The sequence below is a fragment of the Salmo trutta genome, chromosome 13 (genome assembly GCF_901001165.1).
Source record: "Salmo trutta chromosome 13, fSalTru1.1, whole genome shotgun sequence".
NCBI lineage: Eukaryota > Metazoa > Chordata > Actinopteri > Salmoniformes > Salmonidae > Salmo > Salmo trutta.
The window spans coordinates 35,127,215-35,151,221 of NC_042969.1; the positions used below are offsets into that span (position 1 = coordinate 35,127,215).

The 24,007-nt window shown below is 43.7% G+C and overlaps 2 protein-coding genes across 6 annotated transcripts; both read right to left on the minus strand.

Annotated features, from left to right (window-relative positions):
- On the minus strand, positions 1-22,737 carry LOC115205715 (coiled-coil domain-containing protein 69). Of its 3 annotated transcripts, XR_003880663.1 has the most exons (10): positions 22,446-22,736; positions 16,453-16,519; positions 13,038-13,222; positions 5,274-5,361; positions 5,053-5,126; positions 4,811-4,912; positions 4,338-4,457; positions 3,747-3,844; positions 403-1,787; positions 1-364 (listed from the first exon to the last, which is right to left on the minus strand). XR_003880663.1 is itself a non-coding variant. In XM_029771981.1 (9 exons), exons 1-9 carry the CDS (start codon positions 22,491-22,493, stop codon positions 1,619-1,621), a joined length of 924 nt encoding a protein of 307 aa, XP_029627841.1. In that variant the 5' UTR covers positions 22,494-22,737; the 3' UTR covers positions 1-1,618. The 3 variants fall into 3 exon arrangements, 2 of the variants coding, with proteins under 2 accessions (XP_029627841.1, XP_029627840.1); XM_029771981.1 differs by having other exon boundaries at positions 1-1,787; positions 22,473-22,737; XM_029771980.1 differs by having other exon boundaries at positions 1-1,787.
- Positions 17,876-20,348, minus strand: LOC115205714 (uncharacterized). Of its 3 annotated transcripts, none has more exons than XM_029771977.1 (5): positions 19,720-20,348; positions 19,439-19,633; positions 18,924-19,352; positions 18,557-18,837; positions 17,876-18,212 (listed from the first exon to the last, which is right to left on the minus strand). In XM_029771977.1, exons 1-5 carry the CDS (start codon positions 20,247-20,249, stop codon positions 18,205-18,207), a joined length of 1,443 nt encoding a protein of 480 aa, XP_029627837.1. In that variant the 5' UTR covers positions 20,250-20,348; the 3' UTR covers positions 17,876-18,204. The 3 variants fall into 3 exon arrangements, with proteins under 3 accessions (XP_029627837.1, XP_029627836.1, XP_029627838.1); XM_029771976.1 differs by having other exon boundaries at positions 18,557-18,876; XM_029771978.1 differs by lacking the exon at positions 17,876-18,212 and having other exon boundaries at positions 18,635-19,352.
- Positions 22,738-24,007: the final 1,270 nt, after the last annotated feature.

Consider the following 24,007-nt stretch of genomic DNA (forward strand, 5'->3'; position numbering starts at 1 on the left):
TAACATTTTCATTATTTTATTGTGACAGCCTTTTTCTTTCAGTGAAAACATACTGGAGAAATCAAATAAAAAGTGACAGATAATAAAACAGAACAGGACCGAGCCAAAGCAATACTCATCAACTCTTTCCACACAACTGTCCTGTTCTGCCCCCCAGCGTTTATTACAGTGCATTACACACAGTACGGAAAAATAACTGTTACTTAACACTAAAATCATTTGTTTTTAAATATCTGAGAAGAGCCTTTTGGTATAAAAAGGAAGATAATACACACTAAACAATACAGCTAGAGAATAGGAGTTTTGTCAGATGGAATATTAAAAGTTAAAACAATTAACACTCGCATATTACATTTCACACAACCTGCCCCCTAGTGGAGACACTGACACATTTCACACAACCTGCCCCCTAGTGGAGACACTGACACATTTCACACAACCTGCCCCCTAGTGGAGACACTGACACATTTCACACAAACACAAAGTACAGTGGTTCAGATGCAGATGTTTATTGTAACTCAAGCACTCCCCCTCTCTCTCTCCTCCTAGATCTATCCGCTGCCTTTGTGGATAAGAGCGTTGGCTAAATTATTAAAATGTCAATGTAAACAAACAAAAAAGTAAAACAGGAGTAAAAAAAAAAATACAGCAACCTTTCTCACATTTAGTACTAGTAAAATACTGATTAAAAGTGCTAGTGCATCAGAAGAAATACAAATTAAAAACACTGAGAAGTGCTTTTGGTTCTTTGTAACTTTAAAAAAAGTCACAAAAATACCCATAGTCCTCATCTGCAAAAATAAAAACTTGCCATGGCAATCCATTTCCCATATTGTATGAAACAAAAAAGTAAAACATATCCCTAATACAAAAGCAGTTGTCTAAAGTAACTGTTTAAATTGTATATACTGCATTATATTCTGTAACATTTACTCCATATTCAGTGATGTAAAACCTTGACAGACGTCGTAATAGTGTCTCAGGAAGGTAGATAAAAAAAGATGTAGCTACTAGCTACGTACTACATGATTGAACATCTGCCTCTCCAACTGCAATTCGAACCATAGAATATCAGTACAGTAACAACTATGAGAATGTCAGTTGAATAAGAATCTCAGTTGAACAGCAGGGTGTCAGTTAAGTCCAACAGTGCATGGCTGTGCCCAATGCCCTCCACTCCACCCCCCCCCCCCCCCTAAAAACAGTCCTGTTGTATGAATACCATACTGCTACAGAAACATTATGTACTGTAAAGGCACAGCAGGTATAAAACTGGAAGAAAAAAAAGCAACATTTTTTGGCATCAGGTTCCATCAAACATGTGACTATAGCCCTTGTAAAGGTACCTGGACTTTGGTTGTCAAAGTAGGATTACAGTAGGGTTGCAAAAGTCCCAAAACATTCCCAAAATTCCCAGATTATTCAGAAATGTCACTTGAAGAATTACAGGTTGGAGAAATCCCTCCTTGCATATTACTTCCTGATTCTTGGAATCCTCAAAGCAGAGATTACTGAAAAAAATCATTTTTGAATTTTGTGAAAGTTAACGGATCCATGCTTTCAACCCTAGACAGGATTAAGACAGAAGTAACCGATTGTCCTGTTCGGTCTGGGTGGATCAGCTGGGGGAGATCTCAGACACTATGGGGAAGGATGGGAAGGTAGAACAGGAGTCTCTGTGCTTCAGTTTAAACATGAGTTGCTCTTTCTCCTGGGTGAGCCTCTGACAGAGACCTGTCTGCCTGTCTAACGTCCCTTGGAGGTCCTGGTGCTCTTTGGAGAGCTGCCTAAAGACAGGAGCACAGGGAAGGACAAATATTAGAAGACACGTATACAGTGCATTAGGAAAGTAAATCAGACCCCTTGACTTTTTCCACATTTTGTTACATTACATCCTTATTCTAAAATTGATTAAATAAAATGTTTTTCCTCAATCTACACACAATACCTCATTATGACATGTTTTTGCAAGTGTTTTTAAAACAAAAAACAGAAATACCTTATTTACATAAGTATTCAGACCCTTTGCTATGAGACTTGAAAAGGCACACACCTGTCTATATAAAGGTCCCACAGTTGACAGTGCATGTCAGAGCAAAAACCAAGCCATGAGATCGAAGGAATTGTCCGTAGAGCTCCGAGACAGGATTGTGTTGAGGCACAGATTTGGAGAAGGGTACCCAAAAATACCTGCAGCATTGAAGGAAGAACAGTGGCCTCCATCCTTCTTAATGGAAGACGTTTGGAACCACCAATACACTTCCTAGAGCTAGCCGCCCGGCCAAACTGACCAATCGGGGGAAAAAGGGCCTTGGTCAGGGAGGTGACCAAGAACCCGAGATGGGTGAACCTTCCAGAAGAACAACCATCTCTGCAGCACTCCACCAATCAGGCCTTTATGGTAGTGGCCAGATGGAAGCCACTCCTCAGTAAAAGGCATGACAGCCTGCTTGGAGTTTGCCAAAAGGCACCTTAAAGGACTCTCAGACCATACGAGATTCTCTGGTCTGATGAAACCAAGATTGAACTATTTGAACCAGGCATCGCTCATCACCTGGCCTATACCATCCATACAGTGAAGCATGGTGGTGGCAGCGGTGATGTTCTTCAGTGGCAGGGACTGGGAGATTAGTCAGGATCGAGGGAACGATGAATGGAGCAAAGTACAGAGAGATCCTTGATGAAAACCTGCTCCAGAGTGCTCAGGACCTCAGACTGGGACGAAGGTTCCCCTTCCAACAGGACAACAACCCTAAGCACACAGCCAAGACAACGCAGGAGTCGCTTCGGGACAAGTCTCTGAATGTCCTTGAGTGACCCAGCCAGAGCCCGGATTTGAATCCAATCTCTGGAGAGACCTGAAAATAGCTGTGCAGCAACGCTACCCATCCAACCTGACAGAGCTTGAGAAGATCTGCAGAGAAGAATGGGAGAAACTCCCCAAATACAGGTGTGCCAAGCTTGTAACGTCATACCCAAGACTCAAGGCTGTAATCGCTGCCAAAGGTGTTTCAACAAAGTACTGAGTAAAGGGTCTGAATACTTATGTAAAATGTGTTTTTGCTTCATCACTATGGGGTATTGTGTGTAGATTGATGAGGGAATAAAACGATTTAATCAATTGTAGAATAAGGCTGTAATGTAACAATGTGGAAAAAGTCAAGGGGTCTGAATACTTTCAGAATGCACTGTATTACATTGATAGTTTGACAGAAAGACATTCATAATGAGCGAGAAAAAAAACAAATCTGTAGCAAAGTAGATTTTATAAATATTTTCCTGACCTCAAATCACTGTTCATCAAAATTCTACAAATGTAAAGGCATTGCCGTAAGTAGAAGTAGCACCAAAAAGTAATCAGCATCTATATACTTTAATATAAAAGAGGAAATTACACAAGTTTCTACAGGGAAATTTCACTTTTACACTAAAGAACTGTAAACTGCCACAACTTGCTTCCTTTAAGAAATATTCCTACCACTTTCTCCACCAAGTGGCACCACATTCACATCTTATGTAAATGCCAAAGCCATTTGCTAAATTTAGGTTTGTTTGAACAGATCTTAAGTTTGTTATCCATTTACAGCCTTGTTGCCATGTAGTCTTCTACAATGTGACTTCCTGGTACAGACCTATCAACGTTAAATCCAGGGTGACAGACTGTTACCCACGACTCCAGGGTGACAGAATATTCCAACAGACAGAGATGGTGTGGATATCATATGATAAGTAGCAGCAGTTCTTACTGTATAAGGCTTTGATGGTTGTCAATCCGAACCCTCAGGTCCTCGTTCTGCTGTAAAACATTTATGACCTGGTCTTCCAGAGACAGATTCTTCTCCACCTGACGTGGTAGAAATACAAAGTTAGGTGGTGAAGACTTGTTATTTTACCTGAAATGCAACATAACTCAACGTTTATATCCCAGGACAAATTAGCTAGCAACTGCAAGCTAGCTAAATAGGACAAATTAGCTAGCAACTGCAAGCTAGCTAGCTAAAATTGCCATAAATGTTTAATGCTTTTCGACCTGTCCCCAAATGTATATAATTGGTTCAGAGTTTGTTTTGACAGTACAACCTGCGTGTCGTGAAGGCGATTGGTTTGGGGGGAGAAAGTACATTTGCGCCCGGATACGGTGTCAGACTTCGAGAGACTATAACCCAGAGTATTTTTTGACAGCGCAGAGCACCTAAGATTTCTTGTTTCTGTTTTATTCCTCTGTAAAGTGTATTGAGACTGTGATGATGCACTTTAAATAAACTTTGACTAGGAGAAATCTAAGAGTCAGGTGCCTGGACTAGTCTGTCAGCCAGTCCAAGTCCCAGTCAACCTACCAGAACCTGCATCTGTAGCAGTTTGTTCCCCTGCTCCTGAATACGTTCACTCTTCATCTCAATGACAAACAGCAGACTCTCCTGCTCCTGCTCCCAGAATGGCCCAGGACTGCCATGGGCCTGGAGAGAGAGGGAGAAGGAGAGAAAGAGGGAGAAGGAGAGAAAGAGGGAGAAGGAGAGAAAGAGGGAGAAGGAGAGAAAGAGGGAGAAGGAGAGAAAGAGGGAGAAGGAGAGAAAGAGGGAGAAGGAGAGAAAGAGGGAGAAGGAGAGAAAGAGGGAGAAGGAGAGAGGGAGAAGGAGAGAGGGAGAAGGAGAGAGAGGGAGTATAAAATGAACAGCATAGCAATGAGACCTGGAGACCAGATGTCTAAAACAACAGTCCAACTAAGTGAACTGCATACACAAGCCATGTAGAAACAGACACACTGTGCAGACACGTACACACACACACACACACACACACACACACACACCTGAATGTTCCGCTGCAGGTCCTTCTTGAAGGTAGACTCGTCAACTCTCTTCTTTAACTCATTGTACACGTGGAGCTCTGTAGTCAGCTCCTCTACCTCCTCCTTTAAAAGAAAACCCACTGGTCAGTTCTGTACTTGTTATTACACAGTTAGAAGGTAAGGGGTACTGTATAGACAGACCACAGTACATCAAACAGGAGATACAAACTGATCAAGTTAAAGAGACAACTAAACACACATACCTTCAACACTTTCTCTGCTGCCTGGTGTGTCTCTGTTAGCCGTTGTCTCTCTTCACTCTGTATCCTCTGCCGTTCTGTGGGGGATAATAGGGATTCTATATGTAGTTCTACGGGCCGGGATAACATCGGTCAATGATTACTCATTCTCATTCCAGTTCCAACACAATCCACATGGTTATTCCATCTACATACAGAAGTTACTTCACATGCTCCAGTCTTGCCTTCCATCTGCCTCTCGTGCTGCTCTGTAGTCCTCTGGCTCTTCTCCCCATAGAAAACAGTCATGTCAGAAGCCGTCTCCGTTTTCACCTGGAGATGATCAACAACACAAGGACAGGGTTGAAGCCATGTACATCCACACTTGTCATAGGAGATAGACAAAGTGAAAACCAAATATAAACAACAGTGAGAACTTTGTTACATAAACAAAACAAGTGTATAAAGCCAGATGACCTGCTCTACCAGGTGTATAATACCAGATGACCTGCTCTACCACGTGTATAATACCAGATGACCTGCTCTACCACGTGTATAATACCAGATGACCTGCTCTACCACGTGTATAATACCAGATGACCTGCTCTACCACGTGTATAATACCAGATGACCTGCTCTACCACGTGTATAATACCAGATGACCTGCTCTACCACGTGTATAATACCAGATGACCTGCTCTACCACGTGTATAATACCAGATGACCTGCTCTACCACGTGTATAATACCAGATGACCTGCTCTACCACGTGTATAATACCAGATGACCTGCTCTACCACGTGTATAATACCAGATGACCTGCTCTACCGGTGTATAATACCAGATGACCTGCTCTACCGGTGTATAATACCAGATGACCTGCTCTACCGGTGTATAATACCAGATGACCTGCTCTACCGGTGTATAATACCAGATGACCTGCTCTACCAGGTGTATAATACCAGATGACCTGCTCTACCAGGTGTATAATACCAGATGACCTGCTCTACCAGGTGTATAATACCAGATGACCTGCTCTACCAGGTGTATAATACCAGATGACCTGCTCTACCAGGTGTATAATACCAGATGACCTGCTCTACCAGGTGTATAATACCAGATGACCTGCTCTACCAGGTGTATAATACCAGATGACCTGCTCTACCAGGTGTATAATACCAGATGACCTGCTCTACCAGGTGTATAATACCAGATGACCTGCTCTACCACCAGGTGTATAATACCAGATGACCTGCTCTACCAGGTGTATAATACCAGATGACCTGCTCTACCAGGTGTATAATACCAGGTGACCTGCTCTACCAGGTGTATAATACCAGGTGACCTGCTCTACCAGGTGTATAATACCAGGTGACCTGCTCTACCAGGTGTATAATACCAGGTGACCTGCTCTACCAGGTGTATAATACCAGGTGACCTGCTCTACCAGGTGTATAATACCAGGTGACCTGCTCTACCAGGTGTATAATACCAGGTGACCTGCTCTACCAGGTGTATAATACCAGGTGACCTGCTCTACCAGGTGTATAATACCAGGTGACCTGCTCTACCAGGTGTATAATACCAGGTGACCTGCTCTACCAGGTGTATAATACCAGATGACCTGCTCTACCAGGTGTATAATACCAGATGACCTGCTCTACCAGGTGTATAATACCAGATGACCTGCTCTACCAGGTGTATAATACCAGATGACCTGCTCTACCAGGTGTATAATACCAGATGACCTGCTCTACAGGTGTATAATACCAGATGACCTGCTCTACACCTGCTCTACAGGTGTATAATACCAGATGACCTGCTCTACCAGGTGTATAATACCAGATGACCTGCTCTACACCTGCTCTACAGGTGTATAATACCAGATGACCTGCTCTACAGGTGTATAATACCAGATGACCTGCTCTACAGGTGTATAATACCAGATGACCTGCTCTACAGGTGTATAATACCAGATGACCTGCTCTACAGGTGTATAATACCAGATGACCTGCTCTACAGGTGTATAATACCAGATGACCTGCTCTACCACGTGTATAATACCAGATGACCTGCTCTACCACGTGTATAATACCAGATGACCTGGTCTACAGGTGTATAATACCAAATGACCTGGTCTACCACGTGTATAATACCAGATGACCTGCTCTACAGGTGTATAATACCAGATGACCTGCTCTACCACGTGTATAATACCAGATGACCTGCTCTACCACGTGTATAATACCAGATGACCTGCTCTACCACGTGTATAATACCAGATGACCTGCTCTACCACGTGTATAATACCAGATGACCCAGCTTTAACTCAATGGTATACCAGGTGTATAAAACCAGATGACCTGCTCTACCAGGTGTTCTGACTCCAGGCTGCACGTCCCTGGAAACATGGGTAGTGTCCCAAACGGCACCCTATTCCCTATGTAGTGCACTACTTTAGACCAGAGCCCTTAGGGACTATATAGGGTGCAGCCACTGAGACCTCAACTCAAAAACGCTAACCAGGTTCTTTGTGTAAGACACTGTAATTCAAATACAAACCACAATGCAATTCTGCAGGAGGAGCAGATTGACTTGTTCTGATCTGCTTAGTAATAATATGCTGTAGTAGGGGATTTGTGGCTCACACTAATTAAACACTAATGCCCTTTTCATACTATCGTGCCAACCCTGTGCCAACTGTACTGCATTGGCATGGATATTTCATTTCACATTGTCATCTCCAACGCGGTTCTGGCAACTAATGGTGGACATGCTGTATAGTCAGGCCAGCGCAGTACAGTTGGCTAGGCTCTGCTCAGTGTGGAAAGGGTACATGGTGAATGTAAATATTTACAGGGTAGATGGTGAAGAAAAAAAAAATCTAAATGGTACAGGGTATATAAACTCAGCAAAAAAAAAAAACATTCTCTCACTCAACCGCATTTATTTTCAGCAAACACGTAAGTATTTGTATGAACATAACTGAGACAAACTGAACAAGTTCCACAGACATGTGACTAACAAAAATGGAATAATGTGTCCCTGAACAAGTCAGTCAGTATCTGTTGTGGCCACTAGCTGCATTAAGTACTGCAGTGCATCTCCTCCTCATGGATAACACCAGATTTGCCAGTTCTTGCTGTGAGATGTTACCCCACACTTCCACCAAGGCACCTGCAAGTTCCCAGACATTTCTGGGGGGGGGGGGGGTGTCCCTAGCCCTCATCCTCCGATCCAACAGATCCCAGACGTGCTCAATGGGATTGAGATCTGGGCTCTTCACTGGCCATGGCAGAACACTGACATTTCTATCTTGCAGGAAATCAGCCATACTGCTCATTCTGTGCGTGGTGGCATTGTCATGCTGCAGGGTCATGTCAGGATGAGCCTGCAGGAAGGGTACCACATGAGGTAGGAGGATGTCTTCCCTGTAATGCAAAGCGTTGAGATTGCCTGCAATGACAACAAGCTCAGTCCGATGATGCTGTGACACACCGCCCCAGACCATGACGGACCCTCCACCTCCAAATCAATCCCGCTCCAGAGCACAGGCCTCAGTGTAACACTCATTCCTTCGACGATTCACGCAAATCCAACCATCACCCCTGGGGAGACAAAACCGCGACTCGTCAGTGAAGAGCACTTTTTGCCAGTCCCGTCTAGTTCAGCAACGGTGGGTTTGTGCCCATAGGCGATGATGTTGCCGGTGATGTCTGGCGAGGACCTGCCTTACAACAGGCCTACAAGCCCTCAGTCCAGCCTCTCTCAGCCTTTTGTGGACAGTCTGAGCACTGATGGAGGGATTATGCGTTCCTGGTGTAACTTGGGCAGTTGTTACCATCCTGTACTTGTCTCGCAGGTGTGAAGTTCAGATGTACCGATCCTGTGCAGGTGTTGTTACAGGTGGTCTGCCAAGGACTGGCAGGCTGTCCGTCCTGTCTCCCTGTAGCGCCGTCTTAGGTGTCTCACAGCACAGACATTGCAATTTATTGCCCTGGCCACATCTGCAATCCTCATGCCTCCTTGAGGCATGCCTAAGGCACATTCACGCAGATGAGCAGGGACCCTGGGCATCTTTCTTTTGGCATTTTTCCAGAGTCAGTAGAAAGGCCTCTTTAGTGTCCTAAGTTTTCATAACTGTGACCTTAATTGCCTACCATCTGTAAGCTGTTAGTGTCTTAATGACCGTTCCACTGGTGCACGTTCATTAATTGTTTATGGTTCATTGAAAAGGCATGGGAAACAGTGTTTAAACCCTTTACAATGAAGTTACTTGGATTTTTACGAATTATCTTTGAAAGACCGGGTCCTGAAAAAGGGCGTTTCTTTTTTTGCTGAGTTTAGTAGATGGTGCATGTAAATGGTACAGGGCATATAGTAGATGGTATATAGTGAATGTAAATGGTACAGGGCATATAGTTGATGGTGCATGTAAATGGTACAGGGTATATAGTAGACGGTGCATGTAAATGGTACAGGGCATATAGTAGTACAGGGCATATAGTAGATGGTATATAGTGAATGTAAATGGTACAGGGCATATAGTAGATGGTGCATGTAAATGGTACAGGGCATATAGTAGATGGTGCATGTAAATGGTACAGGGTATATAGTAGATGGTGCATGTAAATGGTACAGGGCATATAGTAGATGGTATATAGTGAATGTAAATGGTACAGGGCATATAGTAGATGGTGCATGTAAATGGTACAGGGCATATAGTAGATGGTGCATGTAAATGGTACAGGGCATATAGTAGATGGTGCATGTAAATGGTACAGGGCATATAGTAGATGGTGCATGTAAATGGTACAGGGCATATAGTAGATGGTGCATGTAAATGGTACAGGGTATATAGTAGATGGTGCATGTAAATGGTACAGGGCATATAGTAGATGGTATATAGTGAATGTAAATGGTACAGGGCATATAGTAGATGGTGCATGTAAATGGTACAGGGCATATAGTAGATGGTGCATGTAAATGGTACAGGGCATATAGTAGATGGTGCATGTAAATGGTACAGGGTATATGGTACAGTGCATTCGGAAAGCATTCAGAACCCTTGACTTTTTCCACATTTTGTTACATTACAGCCATATTCAAAAATGAATTAAATATTTTTTTCTCCCTCAATCTACACACAACACCCCATAACAACAAAGCAAAAAGAGGTTGACATTTTTGCTAATATTATTTTATAAATAAAAAAAATAAAAAAATGGAAATATGACATTTACATAACTATTCAGACCATTTACTCAGTACTTTGTTGAAGCACCTTTGTCAGAGATTATAGCCTCGAGTCTTCTTGGGTATGACACTACAAGCTTGGCACACCTGTTTGGGGATATTCTACCATTGTTCTCTGCAGATCCTCTCAAGCTCTGTCAGGATGGGAAGTGTCACTGTACAGCTAGTTTCAGGTCTCTCCAGAGAAGTTCGATCAGGTTCGAGTCCCGGCTCTGGCTGGGCCACTCAAGGACATTCAGAGACTTGTCCTGAAGCCACTCCTGCGTTGCCTTGGCTGTGTGCTTAGGGTTGTTGTCCTGTTGGAAAGTGAAATTTTGTCCTAGTCTGAGGTCCTGAGCACTCTGGAGCAGGTTTTCATCAAGGATCTTTCTGTACTTTGCTCCATTTATCTTTCCCTCAATCCTGACAAGTCTCCCAGTCCCTGCCGCTGAAGAACATCCCCACAGCATGATGCTGCCACCACGCTTCACCATAGTGATGCTGCCAGGTTTCCTCCAGATGTGACGCTTGGCATTCAGGCCAAAGAGTTCAATCTTGGTTTCATCAGATCAGAGAATCTTGTTTCTAATGGTCTGAGAGTCTTTATGTGCCTTTTGGCAAACTCCAAGCGGGCTGTCATGTACCTTTTACTGAGGAGTGGCTTCCATCTGGCCACTCTACCATAAAGGCCTGATTGGTGGAGTGCTGCAGAGATGGATGTCCTTCCATCTCCACAGAGGAACTGTAGAGCTCTGTCAGAGTGACCATCGGGTTCTTGGTCACCTCCCTGACCAAGGCCCTTCTCCCCCGATTGGTCAGTTTGGCCGGGCGGCCTGCTCTAGGAAGAGTCTTGGTGGTTCCAAACTTCTTCCATTTAAGAATGATGAAGGTCACTGTGTTCTTGGGGACCTTCAACGCTGCAGAAATGTTTTGGTACCCTTCCCCAGATCTGTGCCTCGACACAGTCCTGTCTCAGAGCTCTACGGACAATTCCTTCGACCTCGTGGCCCAGTTTTTGCTCTGATATGCACTGTCAACTGTGGGTCCTTATATAGACAGGTATTGTGCCTTTCCAAATCATGTCCAATCAATTGAATTTACCACAGGTGGACTCCAGTCAAATTGTAGAAACATCTCAAGGATGATAGTGGAAACAGGACGCACCTGATCTCAATTTCAAATATCATAGCAAAGGGTCTGAATATGTAAATAAGTTACATTTTTAATTTTTTCTACATTTTATATTTTTTTCTTCAAAAAACATTTTTTTTTTCACTTTGTAATTATGGGGTATTATTTGTAGATTTTTTTTTTTTTTTAAATCAATTTTAGCCAAAGGCTGTAACATAACAAAATGTGAAAAGAGTAAAGGGGTCTGAATACTTTCTGAAGGCACTGTAGGTATATAGTATATGGTGAATGTAAATGGTACAGCGTAGATGGTATCTGGTGAATGTAAATGGTACAGGGTAGATGGTAGATGTAAATGGTACAGGGTAGATGGTAGATGGTATATGGTGAATGTAAATTGTACATGGTATATGGTGAATGTAAATGGTATATGGTGAATGTAAATGTTACAGGGTATATAGTACATGGTATATGGTGAATGTAAATTGTACAGGACATTTTTTTATTTATTATTACCAGGTAAGTTGATTGAGAACAAGTTGTCATTTACAGCAACAACCTGGGGAATAGTTACAGGGGAGAGGAGATGAATAAATCAATTGTAAGCTGGGGAGGATTAGGTGGCCATGATGGTATGAGGGCCATTTTGGGAATTTAGCCAGGACACCGGAGTGAACACCCCTACTCTTACGATAAGTGCATTGGTATCTTTAGTGACCACAGAGAGTCAGGACACCCATTTAACTTCCCATCCGGAAGACGGCACCCTACACAGGGCAATGTCCCCAATCACTGCCCTGGGGAATTGGGATATTTTTTTTTAACCAGAGGAAAGGGTGCCTCCTACTGGCCCTCCAACACCACTTCCAGCAGCATCTGGTCTCCCATCCAGGGACCAACCAGGACCAGCTCAGCTCAGCTGGACCAGCTCAGCTTCAGAAGCAAGCCAGCAGTGGGATGCAGGGTGGTATGCTGCTGGCCGATGGTATATGGTGAATGTATATAGTAAACGGTACATGAAGGGCTGGAAGTAAAAGTAGTCCAGCAGTGAGCTGAGGAAGTGGGCTAGCAGTGAGCTGAGGGCTGGGGAAGTGGGCTAACAGTTACTATCTACCTTCTCAGTGATACGGTGGTCCAGATCACACTTAAGGTAGTAGTGGATTGATGGTCTACAATAAGTGGGCTAAAGGATGACCCATCCATTTGATTCCTGGCTACCCATCCATTTGGTTCCTGCCTACCCATCCTCTCTAACCATTTGGTTCCTGGCTACCCATCCATTTGGTTCCTGGCTACCCATCCTCTCTAACCATTTGGTTCCTGGCTACCCATCCATTTGGTTCCTGGCTACCCATCCATTTGGTTCCTGGCTACCCATCCATTTGGTTCCTGGCTACCCATCCTCTCTATCCATTTGGTTAGAACAGAAATTCATCTTCTGTGGTCTAAGGGTCACCTACCTTCTTAGTGATGTTGTGGACCAGAGCTCTCTATGGGGTTAGCTACCTTCTCAGTGATGTTGTAGACCAGAGCTCTCTATGGGGTTAGCTACCTTCTCAGTGATGTTGTGGACCAGAGCTCTCTATGGGGTTAGCTACCTTCTCAGTGATGTTGTGGACCAGAGCTCTATATGGGGTTAGCTACCTTCTCAGTGATGTTGTAGACCAGGGCACAGAGCTCTCCTTGTGTTGGGTCTTTTAGTAGCTCCTCCCTCTCCTGGGTCCCAGAGGCAGACAGCACCTCCCGTAGGATCTTCAGCTGCCACTCATACTGACCCAGCTGCTTCTCCGTTTCTAGACCCACGTTCAGCTCCTCCAGAAGGACTTTACCTGGAGGAGGGGATACCAAGGTTGTATTCAGTAGGGTACAAACTGAAGAAAACAGACAAACAGGGAGGTTCAATACCTGAACATGTCCAATAACAACAATTGTGTTCTACATGGCAAAATTCTACGTTCACTATGTTACAATGTACCTGAACACAACCCATGGCTGTGGTTATGAAGGCAAAAACCTTGCTAGAATGCTCAGATAGAAATATATTATGTAGACAAGTAGGATAAGAAATCACATCAGTTCTATCATGTATATTGTACAGTATGTTCCACAGGCTTTGCCTACTGCTTAGTACTGCGTGATTGAGCCATTCCCATAATGTAGTTGGCAGAGGGGTTGAACCAAACCAGACCTGGCTGCAACCTTTACTGGTCAGACTAGACTCAGCACAACAACAGTATTATATACTAACTCAATCTGTCTGACTATAAAATAATTATAGCTACACTGATATGTGTAAGGGGGGGGGGTTCAACTTCTGAGGAACTCGGACTAGTTTGGTGAACCACATTCCGAGTGATGATTGACCTTCCTGAGACATGGAGACTTGTGTTAGCTCTCAGAGTTAATGCCTTAGGTTTTTAGCTCAGCAGGCTAGGCCAACACAGTCTTGTTCACTTAGGCACTTGTTGAAGGCATGACCCTGAGACCCAAAATTACATGGCAACAGAGTACACACCAAGTACAACAGAGTACACACCAAGTACAACAGAGTACACAAGAAAGTACCTGTTGAGTACTCTAATGCAGACAGCAGAGTGTTGACACATCAGTGTTTCCAAGGCCATCTAAGCATTCAAAACTGACTGGTTGAAATTAGGTCATTATTATGTCACTTTAAAAATCCGTAATTCCAACCAGTTTCTGGGTGTAGTGACATCATTTCAACCCACCGGGATCATGACAAAGTGTGGGTCATTTAAAACATTCAGATATTTTATGCCATTTAGCAGACGCTAAGTGACTTAGTCATGCATGCATACATTACTACGTACGAGCAGCCCAAGGTATCACACCCACAATCCTGGCATTGCAAGCGCTATCCTCAACAAATTGAGCCATACTGGAGCCCAGTTATTATGTACAGGTTATTAGTGGGCCTAATAATAAAAGAGGATTTTATAATGAGTCAAGAGGCAGTATGATGTGTAAAACCCTCTGTTAAAGACAACCAGACAAGCAACAGGAGAGGAGGAGTCACAGTGACAGTCTACAACAGGAGAGGAGTAGTCACAGTGTCAGTCCACAACACAACAGGAGAGGAGCAGCCAGTGTCAGTCTACAACACAACAGGAGAGGAGGAGTCACAGTGTCAGTCCACAACACAACAGGAGAGGAGAAGTCACAGTGTCAGTCCACAACACAACAGGAGAGGAGGAGTCACAGTGTCAGTCTACAACACAACAGGAGAGGAGGAGTCACAGTGTCAGTCTACAACAACAGGAGAGGAGGAGTCACAGTGTCAGTCTACAACAACAGGAGAGGAGTAGTCACAGTGTCAGTCTACAACAACAGGAGAGGAGTAGTCACAGTGTCAGTCTACAACAACAGGAGAGGAGTAGTCACAGTGTCAGTCTACAACAGGAGAGGAGTAGTCACAGTGTCAGTCCACAACAGGAGAGGAGGAGTCACAGTGTCAGTCCACAACACAACAGGAGAGGAGGAGTCACAGTGTCAGTCCACAACACAACAGGAGAGGAGGAGTCACAGTGTCAGTCCACAACACAACAGGAGAGGAGGAGTCACAGTGTCAGTCCACAACACAACAGGAGAGGAGGAGTCACAGTGTCAGTCCACAACACAACAGGAGAGGAGGAGTCACAGTGTCAGTCCACAACACAACAGGAGAGGAGGAGTCACAGTGTCAGTCCACAACACAACAGGAGAGGAGGAGTCACAGTGTCAGTCTACAACAGGAGAGGAGGAGTCACAGTGTCAGTCTACAACAGGAGAGGAGGAGTCACAGTGAGTCTACAACACAACAGGAGAGGAGGAGTCACAGTGTCAGTCTACAACAGGAGAGGAGGAGTCACAGTGTCAGTCTACAACAGGAGAGGAGGAGTCACAGTGACAGTCTACAACACAACAGGAGAGGAGGCGTCACAGTGTCAGTCTACAACAGGAGAGGAGGGGTCACAGTGACAGTCTACAACAGGATAGGAGAGGAGGAGTCACAGTGTCAGTCTACAACAGGAGAGGAGGAGTCACAGTGTCAGTCTACAACGCAACAGGAGAGGAGGAGTCAGTCTACAACGCAACAGGAGAGGAGTCAGTGTCAGTCCACAACACAACAGGAGAGGAGGAGTCACAGTGTCAGTCCACAACACAACAGGAGAGGAGGAGTCACAGTGTCAGTCTACAACAGGAGAGGAGGAGTCACAGTGACAGTCTACAACACAACAGGAGAGGAGGAGTCACAGTGTCAGTCTACAACAGGAGAGGAGGAGTCACAGTGTCAGTCTACAACAGGAGAGGAGGAGTCACAGTGACAGTCTACAACAGGATAGGAGAGGAGGAGTCACAGTGTCAGTCTACAACAAGAGAGGAGGTGTCACAGTTAGTCTACAACACGAGAGGAGGAGTCACAGTGTCAGTCTACAACGCAACAGGAGAGGAGGAGTCAGTCTACAACGCAACAGGAGAGGAGTCAGTGTCAGTCCACAACACAACAGGAGAGGAGGAGTCACAGTGTCAGTCCACAACACAACAGGAGAGGAGGAGTCACAGTGTCAGTCCACAACACAACAGGAGAGGAGGAGTCACAGTGTCAGTCCACAACACAACAGGAGAGGAGGAGTCACAGTGTCAGTCTACAACAGGAGAGGAGGAGTCACAGTGACAGTCTACAACACAACAGGAGAGGAGGAGTCACAGTGTCAGTCTACAACAGGAGAGGAGGAGTCACAGTGACAGTCTACAACAGGAGAGGAGGAGTCACAGTGACAGTCTACAACACAACAGGAGAGGAGGCGTCACAGTGTCAGTCTACAACAGGAGAGGAGGGGTCACAGTGACAGTCTACAACAGGATAGGAGAGGAGGAGTCACAGTGTCAGTCTACAACGCAACAGGAGAGGAGGAGTCAGTCTACAACGCAACAGGAGAGGAGGAGTCACAGTGTCAGTCCACAACAACAGGAGAGGAGTCACAGTGACAGTCTACAACACAACAGGAGAGGAGTCACAGTGACAGTCTACAACACAACAGGAAACCACACTCCTCACCTTCTCCATCTTGACTGTTGTTGACCTCCTTCACAGTCTTCTCTTCCTCTTTCACTTTGCTTTTCCTCTACAAGGAGAAAAAAAGTGTGTTGTATTGTATTCCTACATCAGACACACAATCTCTCAACATATTATAGATAAATAAGAACAAAAAGTAAATCTTTTTTTTTTTTTACTTCAGTTAATTTTAGTAAATACTTAAACATTTTTCTATCCCCCCTTAAAACTGCATTGTTGGTTAAGGGCTTGTAAGTAAGCATTTCACTTGTATCCAGTGCATGTGACAAATAAAATGTGATTTGAATTCCACACTATTCTATTCTGTATGTTTTGAAGTACCAGGGACAAGTGGAACAGGGTAAGATGTTATGTAAAGCTTCTGATTGGTGCTTGACCCATATGGCTCTCTCACAGTGAGTGATTAGTTCCCACATGACTGGAAATGAATCATTAGTTTGTTCAAAAGTTACGTAACATGTCCATGCTACAGTTTTATGATTCAGCAGCTGACCTGGGTCTTCATACTAGTTGTACAATGTGATACAATGGTTATTTACTTCAAACTGATCATACCAGTAATTATAGAGCCTTAATAAAAACATTTCTGCATTAGATACATTACGTTGTTGTAGAATAACCTATACTAGTTGAGCATAGACATCTACACTAAGGAGTTACAGTAAGGTCAATCATAACTGTTTTTGTAATTGGGCAATTCCATGGTATTGGAATTACGCTGAGACTCACATTTTTCCCCATTTAAAAATGTATACAAAAAACAACAACTTTGAAATCAAATGTAACAAACCATAGAACTATATACACAAGGACTACTTAGAAAAACACATTTACAGGAAGAACTGTGCAGATACAACATTTTACCGTAATTATCTTATCTAACCATAATTATCGCAGTTCTTCCAGTAAATGGAAAATGTGTTTTGTTTGTTTAACTGTGTAAATTGTTCAAAGTAGTCTGTGCATAGAGTTATATGGTTTGTTAAACTCTGAAATCAATGATTTTTGTTCAAAATAAAATTTTAAACAGGGAAAACCCAGTCTGAGCCTAATTCCTTTATCGTGGAATTGCCCAATACCAAATATTAGCCAAGCTTGGAAGAAACAAAAAAAAACAGTTTGAAGCATTCGGTGACTACTCTATACCAACGTTTTCCTAAACTGTCAAACAATACCAAGGTTCCTGACATTACTAGGAGACCAGATCACACAACATTACATTGTGTCCTGTCCTCACTGTGTAGAGACTGAAGAGTTAAGTCTGTGCAGACTGTAAAAAACAAACAGACCAGATAGGTGCAGTAAAATGTACTGTTTTACAGGACCAGCCATAGTAGTACAGTACTCCTGTAACACATTAGGTTAAGTGACTTGCTCAAGGGATGATTGGCATATTTTTTCCACTTTGTCGGCTCGGGTATTCGAACCAGCGACCTTCTCGATTACTTGCCCAACATTTTAACCGCTAGGCTACCTGCTGCCCTGTCGTCCATGGAGACCAGACACCTGCTGACATCCTCCCACAACACAACGTTATCCCACCACCACTACCTCTGTGTAAACACATAGAAACTCCAAGCAACAAGCTTTATTTGTGCCTGGAAAACATGGTGTGTATCCTAAATGCCACCCTTTCTATATAGTGCACTACTTTTGACCATGGTCTTACGGCTCCAATAAATACCGTGTTCCTTCTCACCAACCTGGCTGCTCCAATAAATACCGTGTTCCTTCTCACCAACCTGGCTGCTCCAATAAATACCGTGTTCCTTCTCACCAACCTGGCTGCTCCAATAGTCCAATAAATACCATGTTCCTTCTCACCAACCTGGCTGCTCCAATAAATACCGTGTTCCTTCTCACCAACCTGGCTGCTCCAATAGTCCAATAAATACCGTGTTCCTTCTCACCAACCTGGCTGCTCCAATAAATACCGTGTTCCTTCTCACCAACCTGGCTGCTCCAATAGTCCAATAAATACCGTGTTCCTTCTCACCAACCTGGCTGCTCCAATAAATACCGTGTTCCTTCTCACCAACCTGGCTGCTCCAATAGTCCAATAAATACCGTGTTCCTTCTCACCAACCTGGCTGCTCCAATAGTCCAATAAATACCATGTTCCTTCTCACCAACCTGGCTGCTCTAATAAATACCATGTTCCTTCTCACCAACCTGGCTGCTTCAATAAATACCATGTTCCTTCTCACCAACCTGGCTGCTCTAATAAATACCATGTTCCTTCTCACCAACCTGGCTGCTCCAATAAATACTGTGTTCCTTCTCACCAACCTGGCTGCTCCAATAAATACCATGTTCCTTCTCACTAACCTGGCTGCTCCAATAAATACCGTGTTCCTTCTCACTAACCTGGCTGCTCCAATAAATACCGTGTTCCTTCTCACCAACCTGGCTGTTCCATTAGTCCAATAAATACTGTGTTCCTTCTCACCAACCTGGCTGCTCCAATAAATACCGTGTTCCTTCTCACCAACCTGGCTGCTCCAATAAATACCGTGTTCCTTCTCACCAACCTGGCTGCTCCAATAAATACCGTGTTCCTTCTCACCAACCTGGCTGCTCCAATAAATACCGTGTTCCTTCTCACCAACCTGGCTGCTCCAATAAATACCGTGTTCCTTCTCACCAACCTGGCTGCTCCAATAAATACCGTGTTCCTTCTCACCAACCTGGCTGCTCCAATAAATACCGTGTTCCTTCTCACCAACCTGGCTGCTCCAATAAATACCGTGTTCCTTCTCACCAACCTGGCTGCTCCAATAAATACCGTGTTCCTTCTCACCAACCTGGCTGCTCCAATAAATACCGTGTTCCTTCTCACCAACCTGGCTGCTCCAATAAATACCGTGTTCCTTCTCACCAACCTGGCTGCTCCAATAAATACCGTGTTCCTTCTCATCAACCTGGCTGCTCCAATAGTCCAATAAATACCATGTTCCTTTTCACCAACCTGGCTGCTCCAATAAATACCGTGTTCCTTCTCACCAACCTGGCTGCTCCAATAAATACTGTGTTCCTTCTCACCAACCTGGCTGCTCCAATAAATACTGTGTTCCTTCTCACCAACCTGGCTGCTCCAATAAATACCGTGTTCCTTCTCACCAACCTGGCTGCTCCAATAAATACCGTGTTCCTTCTCACCAACCTGGCTGCTCCAATAAATACTGTGTTCCTTCTCACAAACCTGGCTGCTCCAATAGTCCAATAAATACCATGTTCCTTCTCATCAACCTGGCTGCTCCAATAAATACCGTGTTCCTTCTCACCAACCTGGCTGCTCCAAAAAATACCGTGTTCCTTCTCACCAACCTGGCTGCTCCAATAAATACCGTGTTCCTTCTCACCATCCTGGCTGCTCCAATAAATACCGTGTTCCTTCTCACCAACCTGGCTGCTCCAATAAATACAGTGTTCCTTCTCACCAACCTGGCTGCTCCAATAAATACCGTGTTCCTTCTCACCAACCTGGCTGTTCCAATAAATACTGTGTTCCTTCTCACCAACCTGGCTGCTCCAATAAACACCATGTTCCTTCTCACCAACCTGGCTGCTCTAATAAATACCATGTTCCTTCTCACCAACCTGGCTGCTCCAATAAACACCATGTTCCTTCTCACCAACCTGGCTGCTCCAATAAATACCATGTTCCTTCTCACCAACCTGGCTGCTCCAATAAATACTGTGTTCCTTCTCACCAACCTGGCTGCTCCAATAAACACCATGTTCCTTCTCACCAACCTGGCTGCTCCAATAAATACCATGTTCCTTCTCACCAACCTGGCTGCTCCAATAGTCCAAAAAGAAAAGTGACTCCAGAAAGACACTGTAGAGACCAGTACAGCATGACGTGTGATGGGCCTTAAATCTCAATAAAGGATCTTAACATGATGTGTGATGGGCATGCGTTTTATTACCTGCTTTAAATCTCAGTTAAAGATCTTAAAACACACAAGTCCAGGGGCACAAGGTGGGGTTGGAAAGGCTCTCTTTAACACGACCATAAATCACACCTTCTCTTCCTTCTCAGGCAGTACGTCCCAAATGGGACCCAATCTAGTGCACTACCTTTTACCAGGGCCCCATAGTAGTTCACTACAGAGGGAATAGGGTGCCATTTGGGACGGCGGACCCGTGTCCCCAGTCTTTTTAAACACTGGAGAAACTTCCAACGTTGAGTTATGTATTTACTGACTAAATGCACAGGGAACATCCTAGCCCCATGGCAGACTGTAGCCTACACCAGACTCCTAATGTTTACAAGTTCCTCCTGGCCCTAGAGTTAAGGTTAATACTGAATGTTTTGTGACTTTTGTGAGAAATATCTAGTCCAGGTATGCTCTCACAAGAGTTGAAAGAAACTTTCCAAGAAGAGTTCAAAATGTCAACAAAAAATGTGAATAAAGAACAGGCCTGTAAAAGGTACACGCATAGGCGACAGACATGTACCATCGGCTGAGAGAACTAGAAAAACAGCCCCCAACTCAAAGAAAATTCAGAAAACTAAAACCACATCTTCAATACAAAGGACATTCAGACTTAGTTAAAGGACATTTAATTTAGACTGTGGTTGAGTCTTCCAAGCAGAGAAACACATGTTCCGTGATATGCCATTAACACTTGGCTGAGGAGTTTCTTCATGTGGCATTTTCATCATGGTCCGGATGGAGCCCCATATTGCTGTGTGTGTGTGTGTGTGTGTGTGTTTCTGTCTCTCCAGGCTTCTCTTGCAGAGCCCTCTGTAGCAGATCTTCACACTTCTCCAGTTGCCTACGTCAACCAGCCAAACAGATGGTTTTGTGATCTGCTCTGCAGACGCTGCAATACAGCTCGCCAGTGGCTTGGTTTACAGTACCTCTTAAGTACTTACTTTTTTTGTAGAAGAAAAATGATTCTCTATCTCAAGGAGTGCATGTCAAACACCACCATTGAGAAATGAAGAAATCCACTCACAGAGAATCTTGACTAATCAATCAAAGGACACCTGCTGTTTTTAACTGTGTAAGTGGTCTCAATGTGTGACTGTTTGATGCATTGCCAGATGAGTTGAAGGGGAAATAAATGTAACTTAATCAATCTAGCCTCGCTCTTCAACGCCTCCTGGAAGTGGTACAATCTGGGGTATCATTTCTGGATGGTAATATAAGCCTGTGTCACTGGTTGTAAATGTCAGAGGCAGTACTAGTACATCTAACTGTAGCCTACTGAAAATACATTGAACTGGATGTTAATAATTACACTTTCCATATCCCCAAGTCACTTCTTTCCTATCACAAAACAGTGCAATTTGTAGTTATCAGTAGTCGTCACAGGAAACATCAACTGATTTTGTGCACTTAAGTAGAAAAACTCGTATGATCAGAAAGTTAAAAAAAACCTTCACAGATGTAATTCACTGACTATGGAGGCTACAGGGTGTCAATCAATTAATACAATGTATAATTTACTGGTGATGATGATGATACAATGACACCTAAGGTCATTGATACAATGTATCACCACCAGTGACTGTCAATGTCTGGTCAACCTGTAACTTCCTATAATTAATGCGGAAGAATGAGGTCAGATTAGTTCACTGAACTGTTACGTTTGACAAGTAGTTTGAAACCGTGGGAAAGTCAGTCTCAGAGGATAGACATCTTTTAAATTATTTTCAGCACATCTGTTTCCAATAAAAAAAAAACTTTGAGAAAACTTCGCACAAATTGACTGATAGAATACATCACGCGTTGCAAAACACGGATGTTAATCCCCAGGAATAAAATCCACTAGAGATTAACGCATGTGGGAAATGAGTCTATAAACTAACAATGTTGCTTGATCGATTAAAACAAATAAAAATTCAACACGACTGTGTTGTGCTACGAATCCGTGCGACAATGGGAAGCTACAATAACAAAACACCACTTGGTTACTTAATTAATATCCTAGATTATTTCACAACAAAGATGAATAAATACCGTTTTCTTGCAAATTCTGCCACGCACCTTGCTGTGGCTGCAACCCATGCCTGCCCGCGTCCTCTCGTCAACCCTACCAGTCCCTGTCTAGAGTTACCAACTCTTCTGAACACTGCGCCTCGCCGGTCTGTGGTAGGGTCTCTCAAGAGGTCTGTGCTGCTCACTCTCACTCAGAACAACTCACTCAACTCGACCAGATGGGCGGTTCTCTTTAAAAATAAAAAACACTGATCTTAAAACAAACTGAACCGACCCACGTTCTAGAAGGGGAAACAGGGTGTAGATCAGTGGATTGCCCATCCTGTTACGCAAAATTGAGGCTTGTGGGTGTTTCAAGTCTATCGATTTGACATTTTACCGTAATACACCGAATACACTCCCCATCAGATTTACATCACACATAATAGGTTACCTAATCATAGGTTTCATGCATGGATTGTTTTTCCTATTGCCTAGAGGCTATTTAATTATATCAGGCCTACAATGTGCCCAATAATATTGAATTCGCACTGTAGTAAGATACAAATAAAGAACTGTATGGACTGATCTGAACCTGTCATTTTTTTACAATACATGTTGGGGAAGAGTCCATGTGAAAAACACACAGTCAATGGACATGTGAAAGACACAGTAGATACATCCCTCCCTCCCACCCTCCCTCCCTACATCCATCCATCCATCCATTCATCCATCCATTCATCCATCCATCCAGGGAGGAAGGTCTGTCAGAAGGAAATGGGCCATGTTTTTACTTTACAGATAAATTCCGTCTCTGAGGAGAAGGTCATGCTGATGTAGCGGGGGGCCAGCTGTAAAGACTCCATATCATAGCCTTACCCCTGTAGGCTGCACATAGCCCTCTATGATAATTTACCAACCTGCAACATTTCATCCTGTCGCATAGCTAAGAATTATTGTTTGCCCTCATGACTTACAAATCCGATCAAATTGTATTTGTCACATGCTTCAGTGTAGACTAATAGCGAAATGCTTACTTACAGTCTTTCCCAACAATGCAGAGAGAAATAAGACATATAATAGGAAAATACATAATAATAAAAGTAATAATAAATACACAATGAATAACGATAACTTGGCGATATACACGGGGTACCAGTACCTAGTCCATGTGCAGGGGTAATTGAGGGAGATATGTAAATAGTTAACCAAATAGCTAGCCAGACTAACTATTTAGCAGCCTTATAGCTTGGGGGTAGAAACAGTTCAGGGTACTGTTGGTTCCAGACTTACAGTACGTAACTGTATTCAAGACAACTGGTTGATATGAACAAAAGAAAAAGACAACTGATGCTGGAATGTTTGAGTTATTGTCAAAACCCCACCCGTTCTAAAGATGTTACAAGTCTTACATATCCAAGGCCTTCTTCAATAACAACATTCATTTCCAGAGGTTCATCAAATCAGAGTTCTGATCTCTCACAGCGTCACAGGGAGGGGGGGCTAAATGACCTATACGTCTGGAATGTATGGATGTGTATGTGTGCGTGCGTGTGGACTTGCACACAGAATGTAAACTACTGTGCAGGTTGGCAGTGTCCCAT